The following is a 27092-nucleotide window of genomic DNA, read 5'->3' on the forward strand; positions in this document are numbered from 1 at the left end:
AGCATTTTAAAAGCAGGCTGTGACTTGTTGAGATATAGAGAAATATTTTGGCCATCAAAAAGCATTAGGATTGTTGACTAAGACTTCACTCAATTGGGATCTAATGAAACTTTCTCTTGGTTCCTAATTTATCAAATTCAAATTCTTGGGTATTTATTTCAGAAGTACATTTCCTTGTTTAATGGTTCTTGCCTCTTATCAATTCAAATATTATTACATTTGCAGTTCTTGGGATATAAATAAAATATGCTAACTTTTTTTGGGTTTGGGATAACCACTAATGGTTTTCTCTGGGCAGAATTAATTTCTTCATTCCCAAGTTGGCATGCCTCATTCCAAACAGGCTCTTCTATGGAAGAAAATAACTTTGTATTGTTTCTATGTCCTTTATAAAGTTGATTAAGGACAACTGAATTAATAGTCACATTCCAAGAATAGATATGACCATAAAGAACAGCAAAATCATTACTTTAAAATTGATTCCATTTTTAAATGTTGCAGTAATAAAAAGAAGAGATAACATTGCAAGTAATATATTACTATCCTTGTAAAATTCGTGAGAAACCAATAATGAGTAATTCTGCATTTGTCAGCTAGCGGTATGGCACGACTGAACATCTATCAAAATAAAAATGAGTCCATCTGCGTACAAAATCAACTCTCGATCGTAAGTATCGTCAGAAACTATAGAGTTCCAAATGAAGTCTCTGGGTAAGGCTCTTAAAAAAAAACCATCATTTTAAGTGCATAGCTATTACAAGCTCATTTGATATTCATTTTAATTGCCATGACTATAATGAACATACTTTGTATTCCAACAGATGTCACAAGCACTAGACAGAAGTTCCAGTATAATTCAGTCTTAGTTAAAAATGAGGAAAGGAATATTCAGAATTGAATGTTACCGGGAAGGGGGGGGGAAACCAGTTACAGCAACATCAGCTCCCTAAAAGAGCAAATTAAAGACGTTTATTAAGTTGTGTTCTTTCTTCTTTGGACATATACAGGACACACTGATACGGGAACGTGCTCTCTTGACCAGCCCTCTTCCTTGCCTCAGCTGTTGTACAGATTAGTTTGCCCGGGACCCAAACATTGGGAGAGTGAAAAATCCCTCGGAAGGGCAGGCTAAGTTCACTTTACAATATGGAGGGACTGGTCTATGAAAAAGATTTAAAAAGTACCACTATGCCAATTTATTTTAGCTGAAGGGGCAGATAATTATGAGTACTGTTTTATTTCAGTTGCTCAGACAAGTTCTAATATTCTAATATTCCCTTTAATCTTCCCCCCCACGCGAAGGACTCACACCTTAAAATCTAATGCACAAGAAACCTTCAGTCCTGAGATGAAAGACGGTGTTTCTCAATGTCATTCAGAGCATCACCCAGGGATGTTTGCTGAACCCCAGCGAAGTTCCAGCCAATCAGGATTCTTGCCATCAGCGCTTCTGACAAGCTACCTAAACATTCTGATGGACACACTTGTTTAAAAACAACCGCCTGATCCGGAAATGTCACCAAAACGCCCTGCCAGCTCCCCAGCTTGTCCCAAGTTGTTCTTTGTCTGAAGGCCCTGAAGGTGTGGTTTAGGTAGCTCTCCCTCAGGTCAATGACTGCGTCCTAAACCTGAGGCTCTGAGGCCGGTACAGCCAAGATTTCTTTCCATGTATCAAATACGTGGGGTAAAAAGTAAAAATAATCCCCATCAAAACAAAAACAAAAACAGAAACAACTGCCTGGCCCTGGCCCTGGCCCTGGCCCTGGCCAGGCGGCTCAGCTGGTTGGAGTGTTGTGCCGTCCACCAAAAAGGTTTCAGGTTCGATCCCACATGCGAGACAACTGATAGATGTCTCTCTCCCCCTCTCTCTCTAATCAATAAATATATCCTCAGGCGAGGATTAAAAAATAATAAAACTAAAGACAACTGCCTGAAGGTTGGATGAGGTAACATTTAGAACGATACATTTTTCATTTCATTCCAACCAGTAAATATTTATGAAGTACCGATGCTGAGAGTGAAACTGGACACATAGGGGGTGTCCAAAAAGGCAAGAAGCATATGAGAAACTGATTGTCGAGTAAATCTATGACGTATAACAACAATCTACACATGTCCAGAGACGCGAGGCCCGAACGCCTGGAAACACAAAGGAAACTGTTTATGGCGCAGATGGACCGCTCCCTCCTGGTCTCGGGTTAGCAGCTCTTCCCCTCTAACGGCGCCTTGCGGATGAAGTGTTTAGCTTATTACTAGAGACGTAAGTGACCCGCTGTTTACCAGCAAACCTATCCCACTCCCACGATGTCCGACGTCCGCGTGTTGGAAAGGAGGCGGCCCGGGTGAGGCGCCAGGAACGGGACAGACGGTCTCGGGGAGGGCAGAGCACGGGCCTGGGCCACAGCCCTGCGGGCAGAGCGCTGTCCTCCCTCCGGCCTCAGCTGCAGGCCGATTCTGCTGGAAGCCGCCTCACCTCGCGTGTTCGTAACCACCAGAGCGAAACCGCACAAGTCAAAGTCGACTTTGGAGTTTAACAGGAGGAGAGGAGATAAAGCCGATGGTACTGTTATTTTTCTGGTCAGTGATTTCCCCCATCCTCACCCTCGGCCCAGAACTGGAGCCCCGGGATGGAAATCTCGGAATAAACGTCAGTGAGCAGCCCTCACTCACGAAACTGAGCGCACACGGCTGGTGAGGTTCACGCACTGGGCCTCGTGCCCTGGAGTTTATAGTCCTTGGCTGACTTTTCTTAGTAGTGGAAATGGGATCAAAAAGCAGCCTCTGGCCCAGTAATACCTGCGTCACTCGGGAACTCACCATATGAGTCCACCCGGCTGCCGTAACAGACCCCCAGGCTTACACAGACAGTTATTTTCTCACAGGCCTGGGGCTGGAAGGCCAGGATCAAGGCGAGGCCAGTTTGGTTCCTACTGAGAGCTCCTCACATGGCGGAGCGAGAGAAAGAGCTCACTGTTCCCCTCTTTATAAGGCCACCAATCCAATCAGATCAGGAACCCAGACTTAGGGCCTCATGTTTAATTATCTCCTAGGAGCCCTATCTCTAATGCAGTCACAGTGGGGGGTAGGGCCCCAACCTACGAATTTGGGGGTGGGGCACAATCCAGTCCACAGCACGCATTACAAATGCACATTCACAAGTTGCACCTGGGAGCTAGGGAATCAGAGACTCAGGCACCAGGCCCAGAGTTTGTTCTACGCACCTGTCCAGGTTACTCTAATGCACATTAGAGCCAGAGAAGCCCTGGCTTTCAGGAGAAAGTCCCAACTCCGCAGCATAGCATCTAGTGTCCTCCGGATTTGCTCTACTTCTCACCATGGCCGGGGGTCGCTCATGTTCTGTCTTCTAGATTTTTCTTACCCTCCTTCACCAGCCTCCAGCCTTTCCGCCTCTTTAATGAATCATCACTTCACATCCCAGCCACAATCCTCTCTCTCCCCAAACAGCAGAGGCTCTGACTGCCTGGACCAATCATTGTCATATTTCACAGACTTTACTTGGAGTCCATAGGCTACACTTGTCTGTAATTATAGCACAAGACTTTAGACATAAAGAACACTCACGTCTTCATAACAGCGTGTGCTGGTTTGCTTATAACTCTTCTCTGTAAGCTACTCCTTACAACACCGGCTCCAATACAGCATGATTTTGACCAATGAGGAGTCCATTGGTCTCTGACCCAACTCCACTTCCAAAGTTGCTTAGTATTAAAAAAAACAATCAATCTAATATTTGCTACTTATTAAGTCCTTAAGTGCATCAAACCCTATAATAAGCACTTAGTATATCACCTCACTAAATTCTCACAATTACCCCGAAATAAGCATTACAATCCCTGTTTATCTGAAGAGATCCTTGGCACCGAGACATGAGTTCAATTAACTCTCCCCTAAAGTCACACACCTGGGGAGAGGTGAGGCTGAGCAACTGCTTCTCCCACTCCACGCACATCCTTTATTCCCACTGTCACACCACAGGTGGGGACACGGATTTACTGCTGAGAACCCCAGGACAGGCGGCTTTTGCGGTCAAGATACTTCCAGTATATCCTTTGGAGACTATTTGCTATACCCCTAACATACACACACACCCTGAAGCATCCCTCCAAATCAACCATTATGGGGAAAAAATTAGTTTGGACCTCTTAAGACACACTGATACCATTCCACGACCTCAGGCCAGAAAGAGCCCCAAATTCCGCCCCTATACTCTACGCCACTGGGTGCAGCAGGCCTTAGGATGCTTTCTGAGCTTCGCCCCCCGCAAACCAACCAATCGCCCCATTTGACTTTTCCGCAGCTGCCGGCACTCCACGCTGGGCTCCTGCTCACAAGCCCACCCGGGCGGTCCGGGCACCTCCAGGCCCGGCCGAGACAGTGATCGAGGGGAGGGAGCACCCCACGCTCCGCCTACCTGGGGTGTTCAGCAGCCTGGACATCTTGCAGAAGTAGGAGACGTGCTGCTCGCAGTACTCGGCGCTGCTGGTGATGGCGCTGATCTGGTCCATGGAGGCGCTGTAGGCGAGCTGGGTCACCGAGTACTTCTCCGGGGCGTGGCCCACCACCGTCGTCTGCATCTGCAGGTCGTGAGACACGATGGTCCACACCTTGTCCTCTGTGGGGGAGACAAATGCCACCACAATGGGTCCTTAGTATGCCAACGCTCCCTCCACTGCCAGAAAATAACTGGGCTACTTTCACCTGTGTTTTCCCTGAGCTGATGTAAAAAAATTAAGTATTGTAATTCTTAAAGTGACCACTGCCCTTTTCTCACACCTAAGTTCTGCTTACGTGGGCAAAGTAGAAAAGGAATTTTTGTTTTGTTTTGTTGTGGTTGTTAATCCTCACATGAGGATGTTTCAGAGAGAGAGAGAGAAATATTGATGTGAGAGCGACACATCGACTGGTTGCCGCCTGCGCCCCAACTAGGGGCAGGGAGTGAACCCACAACGGAGGTAGTGCCCTTGACCGGGAATCAAACCCGGGAACCTTCAGTGTGCTGGCTGACGCTCTAACCACTGAACAACACCACGGTCAGGGAAATAATCTTTTTTTTTTTTTTTAAATGCAAAACAAACACAAGATACATCCTGCAAATGAAAACAAACAGCCTCAGTATCTGAGTATCTCGTGGATGCGCTGATGTCCCCAGCATGGAAAGTAAGACCCACTGCGTTCCAACTCCTCCCGCCTCCGGGGCCCATCACCCCTCTGGCAGAACAGCATTGTGCTCCTTCCTAAATTACCTCCGCCTCGGGAGCCCCTGGGCCTCTGCACGTGCCATTTACTCCAATCAGAATCTCTTACCCTCATCTTGCCCAAAACTGTTCTTTTCAACCTAACCTTTGGGTGAAATTAGACTCTGCGCTCTGGGCTATTGAAATGCTCTACACAGGAGACAACGCGGGTGAGAAATGAGCTCGCTGTCCTGGACCCCGAACCTTCCCGTGTGAAAAGGAGACGCAGGCGTAAGAGCTACGTGGCTACCTTAGAGGCCTGCGACCTCTGGAGTGGAAGCATCGCGATGCAGCCTCGATTCGGATGCTCTGCTCAGAGCCCTCCTGCGGCACCGGGTTTTGTTCGAAGTGCAAGTCGAGGTACTAACATAGCTGAAGGCCCTCCAGGTCCGAGCCCTCCTGGCGCTCCCCACTCCTCCCGGCTCACTGGGTTCCAGCCACACTGACCTGACGCCTCCTCCAACATGCCAGGCGGGTCCTCCGAGCCTTTACACCTGGCCCTGCCTCTGTCTAGGCCCCTCCCTCCACATCGTCAGCCCCCCCCATCCCACAGCTGCCTTCCATCTCCCGGGCCGCTTGTTTTGCTCCGCAGCACTTATCGCATCTGACTTAGTGCGCACTTAAGTTATTTTTCTGTCTGCCTCCCCACGTTAGAAAGAAAAACCAGGGACTGTTCTCAGCGCCCTATGCCTGGGCTTCTAATGGCGATGGGCACGTACGAGGCCTTCAAACATATTAGTTGACTAGAAGAACAAATTAACAAATAATAGAATACAAATACTTGATGTAGGAACTTCTTAAAACCACTTCGGTTCCGGTTCTGGTGCTGCCGTGACGCTCCGACAGACTCCAGACAAGCCTCCTCTAAGCGATAATGTCCCTTCATCTGTAACAACACCCTCTGTATTGGAATACTTTCCAGCTTGCTCTTCGATCAATGCAAACGAATTCCATCCCGGGGCCGGCTACACTAATGTATTCTCTGTGGGATAATGATTTTTCCAGCGTTACCTTTGGCCCGAGCAGAGCTGCCTTCCTTTAGCGCCTCTAATGCAGCAACTCAGCTGCCATGTATTTTAGTAATTCTGTCCCTTTCTGACACGGTGCTGACAACGAACTGACTGTCAATTATATCCAGGCCTGCATATTTACCTTCACCTAATTAAAGATCATTAATTAAATTAGGTGAATTGTATCTCTTTTCTGTTAAAATCAGCCTTTGGCACAGAATCCCTGAATCCTGAAATTCTTCCCCTTTTTTTTTAATCCTTACCGCTAACCTTGCCCTATAGCAATACTTTAACTCAGGATGGAATAGCGTTCTAACCTGACCCTTCTATAAAGGGTAATAAACCCTTTTTAATACACACAAAATAAGGTTCATAAAAGAAAACATTAATTGAGTAAAACAAAATGGTCATCCACTTATGTTCTCTGTTAATGGCTGCAAAGACATTAATCAATTTGTTAATATTGATGAGTTTCTGATATTTTGCTCTTAGCTTCCATTCACCTTTCAGCATCAACCCCCCTATGCACGATCTTCTCTACACAGCTGACCCTGGAACAGAATGGGGTTAGGGGTGTCCACCTCTGTGCAGTCAAAAATCTCTGTATAACTTTTGATGCTCCTCAAACTTAACTACAAATAGCCTGCTGTTGACCAGAAGCCTTACTGGTAACATAAACAGCTGATTAACACATATTTTGTATGTTATCTGGACTATATGCTGTTTTCTTACTACAAAGTAAGCTAGAGAAAAGAGAGTGTTATTAAGAAAATCATATATAAGAGAAAATGCAGTTCCAGCATTTGTTGAAAAAACTTCCACGTATAAGTGAACCAGCGCAGTTCAAACCCTTGTTGTTCAAGGGTTACCTGTATTTGTTGTATAGCCCACCTGTCCATTCATTATTGAGCCCCCACTCTATGACAGGTATGGGCCTAGGTGGGCAAAACATAATAAGCAAAATATTAAAGTTATATATAGTTAGCAAGTGATAAAGGCCAGGAGAAAAACTCAGGGAAGGGACGAGTAGATCATGTGTATGGGGACTGCATTTTTAAACACAGAGGAAATGTCACATTTAAATAAATAAGGTCATTATCCAGCAAGCCATGTGACTGGGGAAAATGATTCCAGACAGTGGGAATGCAAATGCAAATATTCTAATTCTGGAATATTCCTGGTATCGCTCAGGAATTCGAGGAGGCCTGTGAGTGGAGAAGGAAAGATGGCAGGTGCTGAGGTTGGAGAAGTAATGAAGGTGGGAGGGGTGTGACCTCAAGTGAGACGGAAAGCTGTGAGCACTGGGAGGTGTGGAGCAAGTTAAAATAGCATGCTTTTCGTAATTATCTGACATACTATTCTGTGCATCAATAAAACTCTACTTTAGAAAAGTTTGGGGGAATATACATATATCTTTATAAACATTTAAAACTTTTTAGTGTCGTGGCATTATAAAGAGTAATATGTAAGTTCTAATTGATGCCATAAACAATTACTATTGATGCATCTTGCAAATTATTTTTTAATGCTTGCCTATTACACATTGAAATGATTCCTTTGGAGTCATTAACACTTAAGTGACAAATGGATGTTGACAATTTCGCAAGTGCCATCATCTAGAAGAAAGAAGGTGGTTATGTTGCATAGATTTTCCTTTCCTAGTATCATAGAGGAAAAATAATCATTCCCATATTCACAGCGTGCTTATATAATATGCATTATCAGATATGTGTGTAATGCAAATAGAAACTACTGTGTATCTGAATCCTAAGTGTCTGCCACTGTTCTATTTTCATACAGAAGCAACTGACAAGTAGTGTATTTCAAGTACTCTCTTTGGATTAGTGTGCTATGAAAATGCTCTTTGTAATTGCTGAGAGCTTAGTATCTATCACATGAAATCACAAATTTAAAAATGTCATACTGTGCCCTGGCCGAGTGGCTCAGCTGTTTGGAGCATCATACTTTGCACTAAAGGGTTGTGGGTTCCATCACCAGTCAGGGCGCATATGGGAGGCAACTGATCAATGCGTCTCTCTTACATCAATGTTTCTCTCTCTCTCTCTCTCTCTCTCTCTCTCTCTCTCCCCCTCTTCCTCTCATCTAAAACCAGTAAGGGTTAAAAAACTGTTACATTGTTTTAAATGCAGCTGATTTAATGTTTCGAATACTGGGACACATATGGGACATACTGTGAATGCATCCCTTTCCTTGGCAATAATGGTTTCAAGATTACCCAGTTTAGTCATGTTGACATGAGTCCATGAGAAAGGCCCCTCTGCTACTTATACCAGTGACTCCATGTCCTTACCCTACCTGTAATTCTCAAGTAACTCACTTCATGAGAACACAATTCCTTGCATGGCTGGAATTATGACCAGGGACTGATAAAGCCACAAAATGACCAGGGGGAAAAAGCAAAGAATAACTCCTCACAGGATATAACTAGTTTCCAATCATGTCTATGCTGTTCTCTGGCTCCTTTTCATGTGATCCATATACAATCTGAGTATTATATTCACAGTATAGAGCAGGTCTATATACAGTGTATTTTAATATAAGGGCAATCTGAGCTGAGTCCAGTGGGAAATGCTTTATGTTCTATATATCTGCATATGCAGTTCGTGTTTCTTGCTTTTCAAACAATGTCACTGTGGTGTTAATGCCCAATTGGCTCATCTGAGAGCTTCTTTTCACCATTAGTTATGGTAAATTTGAAATAATCTTTAAAAAGAAGAGAATATTATATTATAAATTACCTCAATTTAAAACGGTATATAAAACTTGTTAGATGGGAATGACCAACATACAAATTCCTTAGCAGCCCTCTTATGTATTCTAGCTACTCTTCTGGGGTGATTTTGGGTGTCTCACTCTTAGAACAACACAATAGGAGCCAAGCTATAATATATGCTTCGCCTGCGATTTTCCATATTGCTGGTAAGCCTTGGCCTGCTGGATAAAACTAGCAGCTTCAGTTTTGTTTACCCTGAAATTTCTCCTTTGCCGTATAAACTGCATTCCAGGAACTGTCCGTGGCTTTCTTTGGGCATGGAAATCTTAATGGCTGTTCTCCTGACTTAACCAACTAACAATTAAACATCAACTATGAGGCAGATGTGAGCAAGGGCCTCAAGTTATACACTAGAACATAGTAAGAACTGTTTCTTCAAAACTTAAACATTGGCATCCTTATAGGAGCACATGTCCAACGGAAGGAGCTCGTTTTAAAGGAAGCCGTGTTCTGCTGTGAAAAATTGGAGTCCCAGGAACACACACATTTGTCAACCATCCACCGAGTTCCCGGTCTGCTTCGGCACTGTGTCAGCTTCTGGTGACATATGGATGAAAGGACCTAAGTTCCTGTCCTCAGCAAGCTTGGAGCCCAGTGGCGGCGAGAAAACATTAAGCTTGGAATTACAAACGACAAACAAGTGGCACAACGGAGGTAGGCACGCATGGGCGCTGCGCGCAGGGAAAGCCCGTGTCGCCCGCATCAGAAAGCGGCGCAGGACCAGCCAGACGCCAGGTGCAGTGGACCGCGGAGGCGAAACAGGGCTGAGCCGGGGAAGGCGAGGGAGGCAATTTCACCCTTCTCAGAGCTCACCCCAGATGCGCTGGGGGCAGAAAGGATTTAGCGGGGGGATCTGGATGGACTAGAAACGCAACGAAGTGGAGGACTGCAGAGCCGCGATCACAGCCGGGGCTGAACGGTCCGGCACGCGGTCCTGTGTCGGTGGATATATCTGACGCTGCATTTCCCAATCTGCGTGTTGCACACCCACTGGAAGGACTTCACACTGAAACAAACCAACGAGTCAGAGGCACCTTATTCCAGATCAGCCTTACGTGATGATTCTGATTTACCAACATAATAATCTAGGACTATTACATGGCCTATGTGTGCTTTCCTGATAAGTCAAAGTAATTTCTTAAGTAGTTATTTAAAGCATTAATTTCCACAAACTTGTTTAAAAACTTTGGTTTTTACCGTTGTTGTTGTTTTAAATCCTCACCCAAGGATATGTTTTTATTGATTTTAGAGAGAGGAGGAAAGGAAGAGGGGGAGAGAGAGAGAGGAGGAAAGAAACATTAATGTGAGAGAGAAATCTTGACCAAGGATTGAACCCCAAACCTAGTATGTGCCCTGACTGGGGACTGAACCTGCAAGCATTTCGTGTAGGGGATGCTCCATTCAACTGAGCCACCCAGCCAGGGCGAAACTGTTTATAAAACTCTTAGCTAGACAGACCCAGCATAAGGCTAGGCTCTAGGGGTTTCTTTTGAAGCCATCCGTGAGAGGATCTATTTGAAAGTTTCATCAGTGTTTCAGGTAGATACATTTAATGGCCATAAATTTTATAGAATATTATTTTGTTTAGATGGTTTCCTCAATAATTACAATCCTACTGACATAAATTAAATGATTAGAAAATTGACGTCCTGTATTTTTCCCTCCCCTAACAGACACTGTGTGAGCCTGAGGAGCATGCCTGTAGCCCAGGCCCTCCCGTGACAGAGGCCACTTCGCCACGGTGGGCTGCGGCAGTCAGTCTGAGCCAGCTACGCACGCAGCTCGGGTGGCATGAGCGGCTCGTGTCACGTGTAGAGGGACAAGGTATGCAAAGCAGATGGCGCCTCTGCAGGAGGCACCGAGGAAATGAGCTGGAAGGACAGACGATGGTGTGCAGGTGGAGGGAAACGATTCCAGCCCAAGGACGGACGGCAGACCCGGCGCCGAGGACGGGCATAAATAACACTGCTCCTTCTCAGCCACCCGAGGAACGACTGCGAGCTTATGGGCGTCTTTTTTTTCTAGGAAGACATTAGCTATTTTCTGGAAAGCAAGATCTTTGTTAATGCGCTTGTTCCGTGGTAGGGATGTTACAGTTCTTTTCTGACCTGGCTGGAGTGAGGACTGCGCTTGTATCAACGCTTAGACGAGCCGATCTTCCCTTTCCTTCGGCTCTCACATGGGCCAGGGATGCAGTTTGTGTGCATTTGACAGCAGGAGCCCATCCCTGTGGCAGCGAGGTGTCTCCTACCCTGTGTAACAGGTTAGAGCTACTCTTGGATTATTGTTGCTTATAACAGTAATGAGATTTTCATCTGAATCAAAACCTGGAGGCTAAGTAAGTGTCATCTTGGTTCAATGACTGACCATTTTTGTGGACCTTTAAAAGTAATACTTCTTATTATTTAAAAATACTTTCAAACCAACTGCACATGCTTGGTTAAGGAAAAAAAAGCTTCAAATATCTACACCTCCACACCGATCTCCAACCTGGGGCTGCAACACGCCAGGTGCTCATGACCCAGGGCTTCTCTTTGGTATTTTCCTCTGTGTAGAAGGCGTTTCCCCAGATGGTCTCAAGTCCATGTCCTTCGCTTCCACTCAGTCTTGATCGAATGGCATATTCTTATTGAGGCCCACCCTGCCTGTCCTATTTAAATATGTTTTTATTGATTTTAGAAAGGAAGGGAGAGGGAGAAACATCAATCGGCTGCCTCCTGCACGCCCCCTGCTGGGGATCGAGCCCACCACCTGGGCATGTGCCCTGACCGGGAATCGAACCGGTGACCTCTCTGTGCATCATGGGAAGATGCCCGACCAACTGGGACACACCGGCCAGGGCCCCTCTGTCCTATTCGGACTTACAAGCCACTCTGCCCCTTACTTTCTCTATTTTTCCGTATGGCACACGTTACCTTCTACCATAGTATATAATTTACTTATTTCTTATTGTCATTTTTTACTGTTTGCCTCCCCTACCACTTTTCACATACACTATAAACTCTAGGATGTCAGAGAATTTTTAAAAATAAATTTTGATTACCGGTGAATCTCAAGTTCTTAGAACAGTGCCCAGCAGTCTGTAGGCATTCAGTAAATATTATGCTGATAATACACCTTAACCCTGTCTTCGTTTAGTTTCCAACATACCTCTATTGCTATCATCATTAACGATGCCCATAAAATAGCCATTTGTAATGGAGTTCATGGTGCTAGATCCCACCAGATAGCTCTAGAATATTAAACTCCAGAAACTAAACGTTGAGGAAGTCTTTACAGGTGAAACAAAGTGACATTTGAAATGATAGAGCCCCGGCTCTGTACTTGCAATGTTTACAAGACATTAAGGTGTAAGGCTGTTGAAAAGAGCAACATAAAAATATGTCTGTGAGCTTCTTAAACCACCATTTTCTCACCGTGTTGAACAGGAGGATAGGAATTATTTTTTGGTGTGTTTGTACGTGTCCTCACATGGTGAGAGAATCATGAGTATATGAACTTCCATTTATGAGCTACCTGTTTTATTCCAAGCACTGTTTTAGGCCCTGGGCACACAAAGACGAATAACGTAGGTTTAATGCCACCAAAGAACTAGCACGAAGAAGGCACCCAAAGTAAGTTCCAGTACAACCTGAAAAAGTAGGTGCTAATATTCAGGCAATGGCCAGAATAATCCAAGTCATGAGATTTAGTAAATAAGCCATGAACCTACTCATTGCCTACACCAAATTCTTTAGCATATGGAGTACTTTGAAATTTTCTAGTATTATAAAGTATAATAAAAAACGCCTACAGGGTGTCCCTCAAATGCATACACACTGTAACAGCTGATAGTTCAATTGATGTTTCTTTCTTTTCAGATTTAACCCATTGCAATTAGTAATGATTCAAAGTGTGTATACATTTTTGGGGACACCCTGTATATTTTTTATTGTTGGGATATTTTATTTTCTCTTAGCATTTAGTTTAAACCCAACTTGGAACAGGCTGACCTGAGATGTTATATTCTTTCTGAAGTTTCTATCCAAAAAGCTTTGATGTCCCAGAAAACATACAACTGACAATGGCAGTTGGCTTTGCTATGAAGAGGACAGTCTTAGGAGATGGCCCTTCCTTTCGCGTTGACCCTCACATCACTGTCTGGAAGGTCCCCTAAGTCCAGCAATTCGCCTCTGTGGAGGCCCTGAGGGCTGTGCTGTAGGTGACATCCCGTTATAGGACTTGTGGCCCTTCCTCCCTCCTTCCAACCCAGGCACCAGGCTTAACTAAAAAAATTCTTATCTGATGACACAGGTAACATTTGTCACCTTGAAAGAAAATCCCCAAATAACCAACTCCTCTAAGTATTTCATTTTCCCCATTAAGTCGGTTCCTGCTCACTGACGCAGCCCCCGCTGCGAGCAGCATTAGCAGGACTGTCTGACAGATTAAGTTCCTTGCTGAGGATAATTAGCTAGAAATCACATTTTAGGGAAAGAAAACCCTTAAGATACCAGAGTGAACATATTCTCGGGGACTAAAAGTGTTCGCTCTTTAATTGTAACAGAAGCACAAATGGAGGAGGTGATTTCACTTCTTATAAAGGATCCCGTGAGCCTTCCTGAAATATTAAGCACCTCGAACCCCAGCATATTCTGTCTCCGCAGTCAGGGACACTCCCTCTGGCCCAGCGCTTAGTCCTTCAGGTCTCAGTTTCTAAGCACTTTGCTAGAAAAATTGCCCACTCCCAACCCGCAGTGCAATGCCAAATTCCGACTGGATCTCCAGGCGTCTCTCTCTGCTTCTCCGACAGCCCACGTGTACCGCTGGGCCTGCATTTTTCTCAAATCGCATTTGCAGCACACTTGCTGTGGCCGCAGCCCTGTGACGTCCCCGAGGGCACACAGGCATCCTTGTGGTTGCTTAATTCTTACCGTAAAGTGTGCCTGGTACAGGTGCTCAAGGGCTCACTCCATGCTGGCTGAACTAACGAAGGAAGAAGGAAGGTTAGGCCTGGCGAAGCTGACTCCTGCATGGGGACCCACAGAACGGAAGCTGCCCCAGCCACCCCGCCCCAGGTCACAAATCTAACCCCGCAGCAGCCTGCACTTGGGGGAAAGGGCTGGAGGAAACCTAAGCCATCACAGTCCTCCCACTCAGCTAGGGCTCGCTCCCCTTTCCCTAGAAAATGGGATCTGCTGGCCTTGCAAGGGACTGCCAGCCCTCCCAGCCCACCCCGCCCGCTTCCCGCTGTCTCCACTAACACTCTAGAAAAGCCACTCTCGCCCCAAATCCCTCAGAGAGACAGCCCCACTGCCCGTGAGGGGCTGCCCTCGGCCAGTCCATGGTTTGTTTTGTCATTTGACAAGCAAGCCAAAAATGAAACAAGTAAAGGTGCCCTGCTCGGCCCTCTGTCCACCTGAAACCCACGGACACGCGGATAGAGTTTAAAGCATAGATAAGGTGCGGCATTGTTTTCTCCACGTGCTCAGCTACAGCATCTCGGATCTGGAAATTTGAAAGGTCAGGTGTGGTGAACATGTTCAAGGAAATGAATCTGTTCTTCAGCATTTTGCACGAATACAATAAAGGGAATATTGAAGACTTTTTTTTTTTTTCTCTCAGTATGTTGGCAAGACCGAGGTGATTCACTTATAAGCCAAGATTATTTCTGTGGCCTAGATCTATTTCTGAATTAGGTCAAATGAGACAGTACACATCCTGTTGTTGTTGTTATTATTATTATTATTAAAGAAAGTAATTTTTGAATGGTGCTAGAAAAAAATCACCCAGGCCTTGGACTGGGCTTAGGGATTACTGTCTCTCCTTTGTGGACAGTTTGATTTTGTCTCCACAGGCCTGGGGTTTGACTGGACTTTTGTTTGACTTTCTACTCAGTATTAAGGGAATGATAACCACATAAATACTAATATTATTAACATTAGAAAGAAGCGGAGAGAGAGAAAGGAAGGAGGAAAGAAGGACCTCTAAACCGAAAGATTATTTAAATGAACAGCCATCAAAATAATTGATACTCAATGATCTAATTTAGTTTAGAGGCAGTAGCTGTGGTAGGAGAACAAGGCCTTAAAGGCCAGGTGAGCTGGGTCTTCGCTTGTCCACGAATGTGCGCTAGGAACTTCCACAAATCACTTGGAATCTCAGGGCCTAGCGTCTTCTGGTAAACATGCGGGATCAGACCAGATGCTCTCTGCGGCCCCCTCCTAAAGGGTGGGGTGCCACTCACTCATTTGCTAGCCTGTGCGTAGAAAGCAGGGCTTGAACACCACAGTGGCCAACCACGTCTGCCCCAACTCCCGGGGGGTGAGTGGATTAGAGCCCAAGGTCACCTTAAAGGCCTCGGGGTGAGTCACGAGTGGGGCCGGTCTTCAGAATCTGTCTGCATTGCTCTCTGCAACATGATTCCGTTTCGAGCCAAACGCGTGGAGAAAATCGACCTACTCGTGTCTAATCTCAGGAGTAGCAGAGCTGCCGGCCTGGTTGGCTCCGTGATTTTCTCTGTGATGCCACTCTCTGCCCTGCAGAGCAGCAGGGTCTCCCGAGAGGTAAACAATCGAGGCTCCCCACTCCAAATAGCCGTAGGAGAAGCAAAGGGGGGAAAAGAGGAGTTTCGGGCTCTAGATCTGGGAAGACGATTAGTCTTGAACATCCTGTTTTACTCCACAGTAAGAAAGGACAGTGACTCCTAGGGTCATGTCAAAAAAGTCCAAAAGACAACCTGAAGGCACTGTTCTGGCCACAGATGGGACAATGCGATCCATTAATAACTAACTGCAATGGCTCAAAGCCCAGGAAACTAAACAAACAAACATCAGGCTTCATTTATCACCTTCCCAGAATGCTAGAAAACAAACTTATTTTGAAAACTTGTAAATACAGGGAAACAGGCAAATATTTGTCCAACCTTTCCTATAAAAACTCAGGATAACCAACTAGTTGGAGAGGAAGTTTTCCTTTGTGGAAGTATTCAAAGCGTTCGAAAACCAGAAATTTATGATTTTATAACCACTAATGATTGCATCAATGGTCATTAAAGGCTGCTTACAGCTAGACCTTGTGGGTCACCTGCTAGAAGGACACCCCGCCTACTATAAAGTGTTATTGAGTATTATTGGCAAACAATTCCACCACGAATCTGATCAAACCTCTAGGCCACTGGGAATATATCAGTTAACAAGACAGTGTAAGGGGTGTGGGGAGAGAGAGAGAGATTAAGATTGAATCTATAAATTAAAAGAGACTTAAGAAACATATCACCAAATCAGTGAGTGGGCTTTTGTTAGATACTAATGCAAACAAACTGTGCATATTCTGAAACAGTAGAGGAAAATTAACCCTAGATATTTAAAGATATGGAGGAATTACGATTCACTGTTTTTCAGGTCTGAAAATGTGATTATAGATCGACTTTTTAAAAAAGAACCATAATCTTTAAGAGACAGATGCTAAATATCCACCGATGTCTGGAATTTTTTTCACAATAATTCCGTGGGGGGCTCATATAATTCCTGGGAGCATACAGATGGAACCAGATCAGCTGTGGTGGAAACTCAGTGAAGCTGGGCAGTGGTGCACAGGGCTCTTTGTAAAGAATTCTCTAATTCTGGATGTGTTTGCAAGCTGATCACCCAGCAGAACAAATACATGCTTTTAATAATAATCGACATATTATTACCATTTATATTCATTCTGCATAGGGATTTTTAGGCACACGGAAACGCTGTGAAATTCTCAGGACTGTAGCTTTATTGGAACGCGGCCATGCTGTCTCTGTCCGCCACTACACTGCGCGGGCCGTCACACAGCCGTGACGGGTCCGCATTGCCCACAGAACATAAAATATTTACTCGGTGGCTCTTCATAGAGCAAGTCTGCTGACCCTTCCACAAAACTGACAAGTGAAAATGCAGAAAGAAGGAAGAAAAATGACCAGAAACGTTTAAGGATCCTAGGAAGAAACTGAGAGATGACAGTTCCAAAGAATGGATCAGATCACGGGACAGGTCCCTACAATGACAAAGAAGATTAACACACCCATGTCCAGGGTCTGCTCTAATTTCCTGCAAAGGAGAGAATGGTGATCTGAATATAAACTATCTGACAAACATTCGTAATTTCCTGTGCAGGTGTACCTAAATCCCCGAATTCAGTTATTTCATCGTCTGTTACAAGTATAAAGTTTTTTTCAAACATAAAAAACTCAAAAACACTATCAGGGTATCACCTGAGATATCTGAATCCAAGCGAACCTACTGTATTGCATTGAGAAGTGTCCTCTCAAAATTCACATCCACCCAGAGCCTGTGAATGGGACCTTATTTGGAAATAGCGTCTTTGCAGATGTCATCAAATTTAGATGAGGTCATACTGGATTAGGGTGGGCCCAAGTCCGAGGACGTTAGCTTCAATTTGACCTGGTTCAATTGTCTCATTTTATAAATAAGAAAACAGAGGCCCAGGAAGGCAAATTGATTTGTCCACAGTCTCACAGTCACCCAGAAAGCAGAGAAATAAACAGTTCAAGACTTCTGGCTCCTGATAGCTTTACTTTCACATAATGCCATTTTCTCCTCTAATTCTGATACGAAAGGGAAAAACACACACACACACACACACACAAAAGAAAGGTAAGATAACTCCAAGCAAATGCTATGGTGTGCGTTCGAATGTATCGAGTTCTCTATCATGAGGTCCCGAGTGAAATGCCACCGTGAGCCCTATTTGTCTTTCGAAGGACGTGCTGCCTGCAGGGCGAGGTGGCCAGCGAGGAACTGGCAGGGCTGCGCCAAGTGTCGATAAATCTTTGCTCCTGCGTTTCAGATGGACAATTCTCCCCCAGAACACTTCCAACTCTCTAAGTCCGGCTTTCAGTCACGCTCTGGGTTAGAGTGAAGTTTAATCTCTAGGGTTACACAAAGTCCAAGCTCTATCAAGTTCAAAAATGAAGCTGAGAGATTTCAAAGAAGCTGAAGTGTAGGCACCTTCAGCCAAGCAGAAGCCGGCCCTGGAAGCCTCTCGTTTCCATCAGCTGCCTGCGGCACCCAGCAGAGGAAATCTGGGTGGGGGAAGACCTGCCAACCCAATGCTGGCAAAAGCGCAGGTATAAGATGTCTCTTGACAAAGGCATTGTGAGCTCTAGTCTTGAGCTTTTGGCAGGAGTCGTCCCAACAGCACTTCTGAGTTGAAGAGTCCGGGAACGTCTTCGCCTTGGTGCCGGTTCTCAAGCGCTGGAGCTGCCTGCTGTGAATCCAGTGGAAGCGCGTTTCGTGAGACGCGGCCGTGACCCTGGCCCCTGGACGCCCGGGTGAGCCAGGGGAGGCCTGCTGCAGCTGCTCTGTCCCCCGCGGCTCTCCTTGGTGCTCCTCTAAGTTCCTGTGGTGCCTGTTCTACTCCCCCCAAAAAGTGCCCCTGAAACCACTCTGCTCTGAAGTGTCCCTGGGTGTTAAAGAGCGCCTGGGAAAGGCGAAGACTAGCACACGGCGTGACTTCCCGTGTGTGTGACTTTAGACTCTATGTTGCCTGGGTGGGGAAAGTGGATTTCTGCCAGTTGGGTCACAGGTGCCCACACGGTGCTTTGTGTGAGTGAGCAAAAGCCACCCTGCTCTCCGCAGATGCAGACACGAGCGAGCCATGCGGGTCTGCGTCTGATTCCAGCCCCGACTGCCGTCCTCGTGCAGGGACCAGCCGCACAACTGTGTCATCAGCCAACGGGCACGCAGGGCACAGGTGATGCGGCGGAGGGCAGGGCACAGGCGATGCCACAGAGGGCAGGGCACAGGCGATGCCACGGAGGGCATGTCTGTGATGTTCCTGCTTCATTCTTTACCCTACCCTCTCCCTCCTTTTCTCCTCTCTCTATATTCATTTAGAGGAGTAAAACACAAGAACTTCATAGAAAATAATTAAAAATAAATTGGTCAATTATTTCAAACCTAAACTTATTAAGGGCAGATTATATGCTGCATAGCTCGGTCTCAAATTACCTCTGCTCATTACCTACACCTAGCAGTAATGCCAGATTTTTATATTTATATATCAATAATATATGAAATATAATATATATAAATTATGCTACATTTTATAATTTAATTTTCTTATTTACATATTTACATATAACTTTGAGTGATTTTATATATGCATACTTTATATATACACAAAATTTTATATATGTAATTATATTAAAAATTATTCTATATACTTAGTTACATGTAATTATATATAATTTTAATGTTTTATATAATTTGTTATGTATTACATATCTTATATGTTTATATATTTATATTATATTATATGAAATGTAAATTATACAAATAAAATTTTGCATATATATAAAATTGCTCACCAAAGTTATTTCATTCCTAACTCATTGTAATAATATTAATTTTCTATGTGGCTTTAAATAATTTGAGCAGCATATAAAATAATCTGTAATGATATACATTTAAAATAATATAATTTAATTGCCAGCTTTAATTGGGTTAGCCAGTCCTCCCAGGTCTGTGAATAGCTAGCTGCTCCTGACTTGGAAGTGACAGACATTTGGGGATATGACATTAAATCAAACCGCAGGAATGGGACTTCATGCAAGTGTTTCTGTCCAACAGGAAGTGCAGGCAGAAGGTCCCGTGGGGACAGTCAAAGACTGCTGGGAGTCAGCCGGCCCACAGGTCCCAGAGAGGGTCCCTGAGATTCCCAGCGAGGGCCACCCCCATCTATCAGTCTCTCCTCTGGCTGTGTACCGAGAAGCCACAGGCCCTCGGGAGCAGCCTTGTCCCCTGAGCCTGGGGGCTGGGATGGGCCTCAGAGGGGTTTGCGGGGCCTCCCCCGAGGCCGGAGCAGAGCAGCCTGGGCGAGCAGTAAACTGCATGCTGTTCTGTGGGCTCTGCAACACCAGTCGTTTCTCCCCAAGGAGTATCTGCCGGAGCTGAGCAGGAGGCAAGAAGCCCTGAGTTTCCCCATAAACAGTAGTGATTCTGCCAACCTGCTCTTCTAGGAAATTCCATTTACAGATTCAAACATGACATTTTCATTCCCCCATCTCATTTACAGAATGTCAATTTCTCTACTGGCTTTTTTATATACAAACCATGTAACAGGTTTGACTATATGGTAAAAAAAAAAAAAAAAAGGCTATTTATCATACCTGATGAACAAAAAACTTCCAGTTTTTCCATTTACTATTGGACAGAATTTGAAAATATCCTTTAAGTTCATCCATCACATCTTTCAGACTAAGAGTGATGACCTCCTACCATGCTCCTTCACAGGGGAGTAAAGAAATGAAGATTTGTCCATCTCTACAAGGATGCTGACTTGAGCCCAGAGACGTTTCCAGAAGAGCCACTATATGTATACAGCTGAGCTAGCGCTGAAAAATATACTATCATATTTCATAATTTAGGAGGTCATGGAATTTAAGATACACTACGATTTTATATACCATTAAAACAGAAAAACAGAACATCTTAAAAGAGCTCTTTTAATTTTATTTAATCTGACTGGTGCATACTTGGAGACAGTGAAAAGAAATGGCTATTGGTTATTTCTGCAAATTTCTTCAGCGTCACAGTCCAACTCCCCTGAAATGCTTCGCAGCTGGAGTCACTGATGTCCCCACAGTGGTCTTCTGTGACTATAAAAGCATTGGTCATAGAGATGTTCTTAAAAAGGGCTCCTCCGCTGTCTCCAGAAGTTTCTCCTAAGCCACTGGGAGCTGACCTGCGGGTTTTGATGCCCCAGCCCCGCACGCCAGCCCTGAGCCTCCCTGAGGGCGTGTGGCCGGCCGTGTGGCCGGAGGCTGGCACAGCGGGTCAGGCTGGGTCCGCTGGAACGGGCTCCGCTTCAGTGCCGCGGCTGTCACCCGCCACCAGCGCACGCAGCCTACGCGCCTCGCCGGCGGCTGCGTGGGGACCTGGGGCCACGCGGCCGACTCCCGGCGCCACGGGTCGCGTCGTCACCGCTGCCCGTCAACGCTGTGTACTCGCTTCTTCGGAACGAGAAGCTGTTACAAAAATCCTGCGCAAGTACCACGTCTATTAGCAAAGAATTTTGATAAATGTCTAAGTTTTTAATAAGCTACAAAATTATTTACAGCCTCCTTTCTCTCTTAAAATGTCCCAGTTCGTCTTTCATATCGCAAAGAGAAAATATATATATATAGTTTCTTTTTCTTTAAGTGATGAGTAACTTTATTTTATTTATTTTTAAAAAGACACCTTTTCACACCACATTCCATGTATCTCAGATGATGCATATGTCTACATATCCGTGCTTTGTCATTTCGATTTCTGTGATCACTCAGGAGTCTTTATTTAAGGAGCCCCTCGCGTGTGTAAGTTTTTACGTGCGATGTAGATTTTTGGGGCTCTCCCACTGGAAACCTGTCTGTTGCTCTGTTCCAGACGGTAAGCTGAGCACGTTTCTGGGGCACATTAGGGGGAAAAAACATTAAGCGTATTAAACACAACACTTTATGGATATTGTTGCTTTGAGTGAGAATAAGTTTTTAAAAATGAGTCGATTCAAAGAAAAATATTAAATAATTAACTTGGTGTTCTGTGTGCTTTGCAAAACTTGTGAAGATCATTTACAAATCTCTGAAGTTTGGGAGATTTTGACTTAAGGTAATTAATAATTTATCCATCACATATTATTATAAATAGCATATTAATAAATGTATAACTTTTTCTTATTTAAATGATTCAATGTGTCGTATAATAATGACTTGGCCACTGATATAATACTATGCTAATTTACTTGAAATAATTGTAGACATATTTATAACACTGTAAGCTCACACAAAAAGATGTTATGTCTAGTGTGTTTATTATTGTATACCTGGTGTTTGGAACATAATATACACTAAAAGATATTAGTTAAAGGGATAAATGAACAACTGTATAAACTTAGGTAAACATTAAAATTATAAACATTGTGTCCAGGGGATAACAGAATGCTAAACATAGATGTTGGATATGACTGGGAAACTGACTCACACTGTCTAACTTCTGACAGACCATAACTATATCATCTCTACAATTAAAATTGCTGCTAATCATGTCACAGAATACATCACATAAAAAAGAAACACATAATATCCAGAATTAGAGATTTGGAACCATGTCAATTAAGGAGCTGCTAAAGTAACTGGGGAGTCCAAATGCTGACATAAAGATCATGTTTGCGGTTGAGCATCGACATATGATCCAGGAGATCGCAGTTTGATTCCCGGTCAGGGCACATGCCCAGGTCCTGGGCTCGATCCCCAGCAGGGGGCCTGAAGGAGGCAGCCAATTAATGACTCACCATTGATGTTTCTATCTCTCTCTCTCTCCCTCTCCCTTCCTCTCTCTGAAATCAATAGAGACATATTTTAAAAAAATAATAAAATAAAATATTTTTAAAAAAGATTATGTTAAAAGAGGCTGATTTGCAGGAATATTTCAGAATTGCTTCTTTCCTGCTTATTAAATATGTTCAGAAATGTTAACTACAGCAATTAAACAAAATTAAATTAGCAAATTAAACTAAGACACTAGACTTGAATTTTATTTAAAGGTCATTGACTTTGTGAGTTTTCCAAGCTCAACAAAGGCAAAAGGTGGGAGAATTACATTTGTGTTTAAAACAATAATTTTGTGATATAAATGAGTGCTCTCTTCAGCAACTTTGTTAAAGAAAAGTTGAGATTTTCATGCTTATAAAATTTCCATGAATTTTGTGTTTTAGGAATTATTTATACACTTAATATTTTCCCAGTCTGACACAGAAATTAATATCCCCTTTGAAGCACAATTATTATAGTCTTGGAACATCTTTAATAGACTGTCTCTAAAACATCACGATATGAGAATACTGACAAAGAAAACCTTCACACATTGACGACTTTTGGACACTGTTTTGTTTTTCCCTTTATACACTGACATGAACCCAAGAGCAATCAATAAGGCAATAAGGCTCTGTAGAGCTAAAGACAAATTAAATTGAAACCAAAAGTTCATTTTGATGACACTGCGATAGAGTCAGATGCTTGGTGGGGCCATGACAGACCATCCAAATGTTTTTACAAGGTTTCTGCCCAGGCCTTGAAATGGGAGGAAGGAAATATCACTGGTTTTAACAATGACTCTCCACCAAATCCAAATTCTTTCTAATCTCCTCATTTAAATAGCTAAGATTATTTCCTTTTACTCTCCACTACTAACCAAAAATATCTAAACAAGGTTGTAATTACTGACAACCAAAACTGTATTGTGTAGATAAACAACATAATCACAAAAATCCATAGCACACACGAAGCCCTGAGTAAGTGGGGTTCTACCTTAGCCCAGACTATGCACAGACCCTCCCAATGTGTAAACCAGGGTTCTCCCCTGCCCCAAATTATACACAGACCCTCCCAAGGTGTCAACCAGGGTTCTCCCCTGCCCCAAATTATACACAGACCCTCCCAAGGTGTCAACCAGGTTTCTACCCTGCCCCAAATTATACACAGACCCTCCCAAGGTGTTAACCAGGGTTCTCCCCTGCCCCAAATTATACACAGACCCTCCCAAGGTGTTAACCAGGGTTCTCCCCTGCCCCAAATTATACACAGACCCTCCCAAGGTGTTAACCAGGGTTCTACCCTGCCCCAAATTACACACACACCCTCCCAAGGTGTTCACAGGGATTCTTACCTACCCCAGGTTATACACAGACCTCTGGCAAGCTAAAGATAACACCATGACCTCAGTTATGTTTCAGCTCCTGAGCCCCAGCTGGAACTGAGCCCTGGCTACCTTCCCATCACATCACACAGATGGATGTCAAAAAAACCTCAGCACTGTCCTCATATCTGAAGAAATGATTTATTACCCTGACCTCACCTCTGATAATCAGGTCCCAGCATGACCCTGAACTCCTAACCCCCAGTGTCCTGTGATTTTGCCCTATATTATCTGTAACTGACACATCATCGGGGAGTTGGGCTTTCTGGAGCATCAGCTCCCTTCCTCTGTATTGGCCAATTCAGTATTAAATTATTTTCCTCTACATTCTGCAAACTCCATATTTCTTTGGGCCAGTGCGTGCACAAAGGTGGACTCAGGGAAAAACACTGAGGTTTGTTAACAATAAAATAGTTATATCTATAAAAGCAAAAGAATAATAATAATAGTAATGATGATGATGATGGTGATGATATAGCAAGTTCTTGGCTAGTCTCACTTTTTAATGCTGATTTCTTTGGCTCAAAATAGGAGTGAAAACAGGGTTTAGGATTCATAACCATGTGAAGGGAGGCCAGCCTATAAAGTCCTCCGTGTACAGAGGCGAAAAGAGATTGTGACAAGTCCATCCGCAGATATATCTCATTCCAGTTATTTCCTCCCTCTTTGGAAGGGAGCCAAACGCTGTCACGTGGCAGCATTTCTGGAGGGCACCCAGGAGCTTCAGGCTTCTCGTTAAAGTCAGGCCCGGGAAGCAGGACTCCGACACCTGCCAGGCGAGGCAGCAGGTGACACTGGGCAGCTTGTTATTCAACTTTCTTACTGGCATCGATTATATCAAGTTCAAGATAAAATGAGAGATTAGAGGCTAGAGGAGATTCTCCCAACAGCATTACCAGGGGCCCGGCCAGTGTGGCTCAGTGGTTGAGCGTCGATCCATGAGCCAAGAGGTCCCTGGTTCGATTCCGGGTCAGGGCACACGCCCAGGTTGCCGGATCGATCCCCAGCAGGGGGCGTGCTGGAGGCAGCCTACCCATGATTTCCTCTCATCGATGTTTCTCTCTCTCTCTCCCTCTCCCTTCCTCTCTCTCTACATCAATTTAAAAATATTTAAAAAATAATTTAAAAATTGCCACAGACCTTGTGACATGGAAGTTGGTGTCCTCAGAGGAAATGAAAGGAGACCCACAAAATGGAACAACACAGTGGAGGGTCTGGGGAGACGCAAACTCAGGTGGACTGGCCTTACATTTCTCCAGAAGAAAATTCCTAGCGAATAGGTGCGAGATTATTCCCGAGCTTTCTGGTTTTGCTCTCAAAGCAATGAGCTGACCTTAACTGGATTTTCTAAGAGGTTTCCTCTGCCTTCTGCCTGACAGGTTTGGACCCCAAATGTCATGGGAAACCAGGCAGTGGTCCCCAGTTAAGGACAAAGTGAAGCCAGGCTTAGCTTTCAAGTAGGGTGATCTCACAGCAATTTCAGTGCTTTTAAATCACCAAAAAGGCAGTGGGTTTAAAATATTGTTCAGGGAGGTGAGTAAAATTATTTGCAGGTGGGTGCATTTGCCTCTGGGCAGCATCCTGGGGGCTCTCAAGGTGACTGTGAGGGGCCTGCTAGAGATCAAAGCTGCTCACCTGGACCCCGCCCGGCATCCCACACGCCCTTCCTGGCCCCTGGCCCACGGTGTGGGCCTCAGCCTCCTACAGTTCCTTCTCCCTTTCTTGGTTTAAAGTTTGAAGACCACCTGCAGACCTTTGTAGCATAAGCCTGTCGCAGTGACTGACACACGGTGAGCAGGTCTAGGCCGGGCAGGTGGATGGCACTGTGGTGCCGAGCGTGAACCCTGAAGGGGGCCGGGCCCGCCACTCATCTGCCTGGAAGAGCCCTTTGCGGCCGCGTTTGATCAGTGAGTTGGCACCTAGACTTTCCAGGGGAGCTGCAGGAGCAGAATTGAATCTGAGATTTATAGTGACTGTGAGCAGCTGGAACAGCCGAGCCGGGGAGGGGAGCCGCTGAGCGATCACAAAGGTTTATTACAAAGACGGCTCGCGAGAGGCGGGCAAAGAGGAGGCGGGACTGCGGGGACTTAGAGCGGGTGTCCCGCCTGCAGGTTAACGACAGAGGAGGTAAAGCTGCGCCCGGAGACAGGTGCCACCAGTGAGAAAAAATAAAGATGCACGTAGGGAATAAAATGGAAAAAGGCAGCGACTGGAGGCGTACCCGTTGGGCCACGAACACATCAGAGAATCAGCTTGTGACACAGAGGGACAGGAAGGGGAGAGAAGGGCAGCCAAGCCCGTCCTGAATGTTAATAACCCTGGTCAAGGACAGGAGGGCCGAGCATGCTCTCAGTTACAGAGATCTCCTTTCAAAATGGGGGGGCCGAGGCACAGTGAGAAACCTCCTTAAATATCCCAGGTGATGCTCAATGCAATTCCTTTCAACCCTGTTACAGTCTCAAAACAAACTTGGTCAGGTTCAGTTTAAGATTTTACATAGAAAAAGCAACTAGATTTCGGGGCTAGAATTTAAGTTACCCTAAGTCAGGCACATACCCTGAGGGGTGGTTAACCCAGGTACATGGAAGTATACCCGTTATCTGATAAAGCTCTCGGAAAATGATATTAGAGAAAACACTTGCAGTTAAATTAAGAGCAAACATTAATTGCCTCGTGGTTTATATACTGATCTCATTGAAAATGTGTTCTCTGGTGAAAAACCCCAAGGCCTTCGTTGGACAATTAACAAGTAAATAGTTGATAGCAAGGATGCTGTCGAAGCCACAGGTGACGAATTGGAGCTGAGTAAGGGAGTTCTGATGATAGTAATAAAAGGGTCTGAATAAGGGAGGCTCACTTCAGAAATCATGTTGCAAATCATACTACAGAGCCCAAAATGACCAGTACTGTTTGCATGTACACGTGACTGTGCATGCATGCACACCTGTGCACACATACATGCACACCCACGCACGTATATATGCACATGCAGGCACACACATAGGAACTATGAAGCCTGTCTAGGAAATCAATCACCATAACTTACTAGTTGTGTGAACTAGGACTTAATCTTTCTGAGCTTTGGTTTCCTAGTGGAAAAAAACTGGGAATGAGGGTAACATCACCAGCCTGTGGGGCTATCGTGAAGCACAGGATGCATTAACGTGTGTCATCTCCTTGGGATGCTGCCTGGCGTTTGGTTTGCCCTCAATGGTATATAGAGCTCCAAGCAGAAAATACAACATCTTAATCACACATTTCCCAACACGTAATTCTTATCTCTGCTGGAAAGCAATTCTTATTTTTGCCTATCTATATTTTTTAA

At 44.7% G+C, this 27092-nt stretch overlaps 1 protein-coding gene across 1 annotated transcript in view; it reads right to left on the minus strand.

Moving 5' to 3' along the window:
• CNTNAP2 (contactin associated protein 2) overlaps nucleotides 1–27092 on the minus strand; it is a 1311177-nt gene that overhangs the window by 362695 nt on the left and 921390 nt on the right. The window contains exon 13 of the mRNA XM_081147555.1: nucleotides 4433–4633. Coding sequence (XP_081003681.1) covers nucleotides 4433–4633 — 201 coding nt within the window. The remainder of the gene's footprint in view (nucleotides 1–4432; nucleotides 4634–27092) is intronic.

Source organism: Miniopterus schreibersii (assembly GCF_964146895.1).
Source record: "Miniopterus schreibersii genome assembly, chromosome: 9".
Classification (NCBI taxonomy): Eukaryota; Metazoa; Chordata; class Mammalia; order Chiroptera; family Miniopteridae; genus Miniopterus; species Miniopterus schreibersii.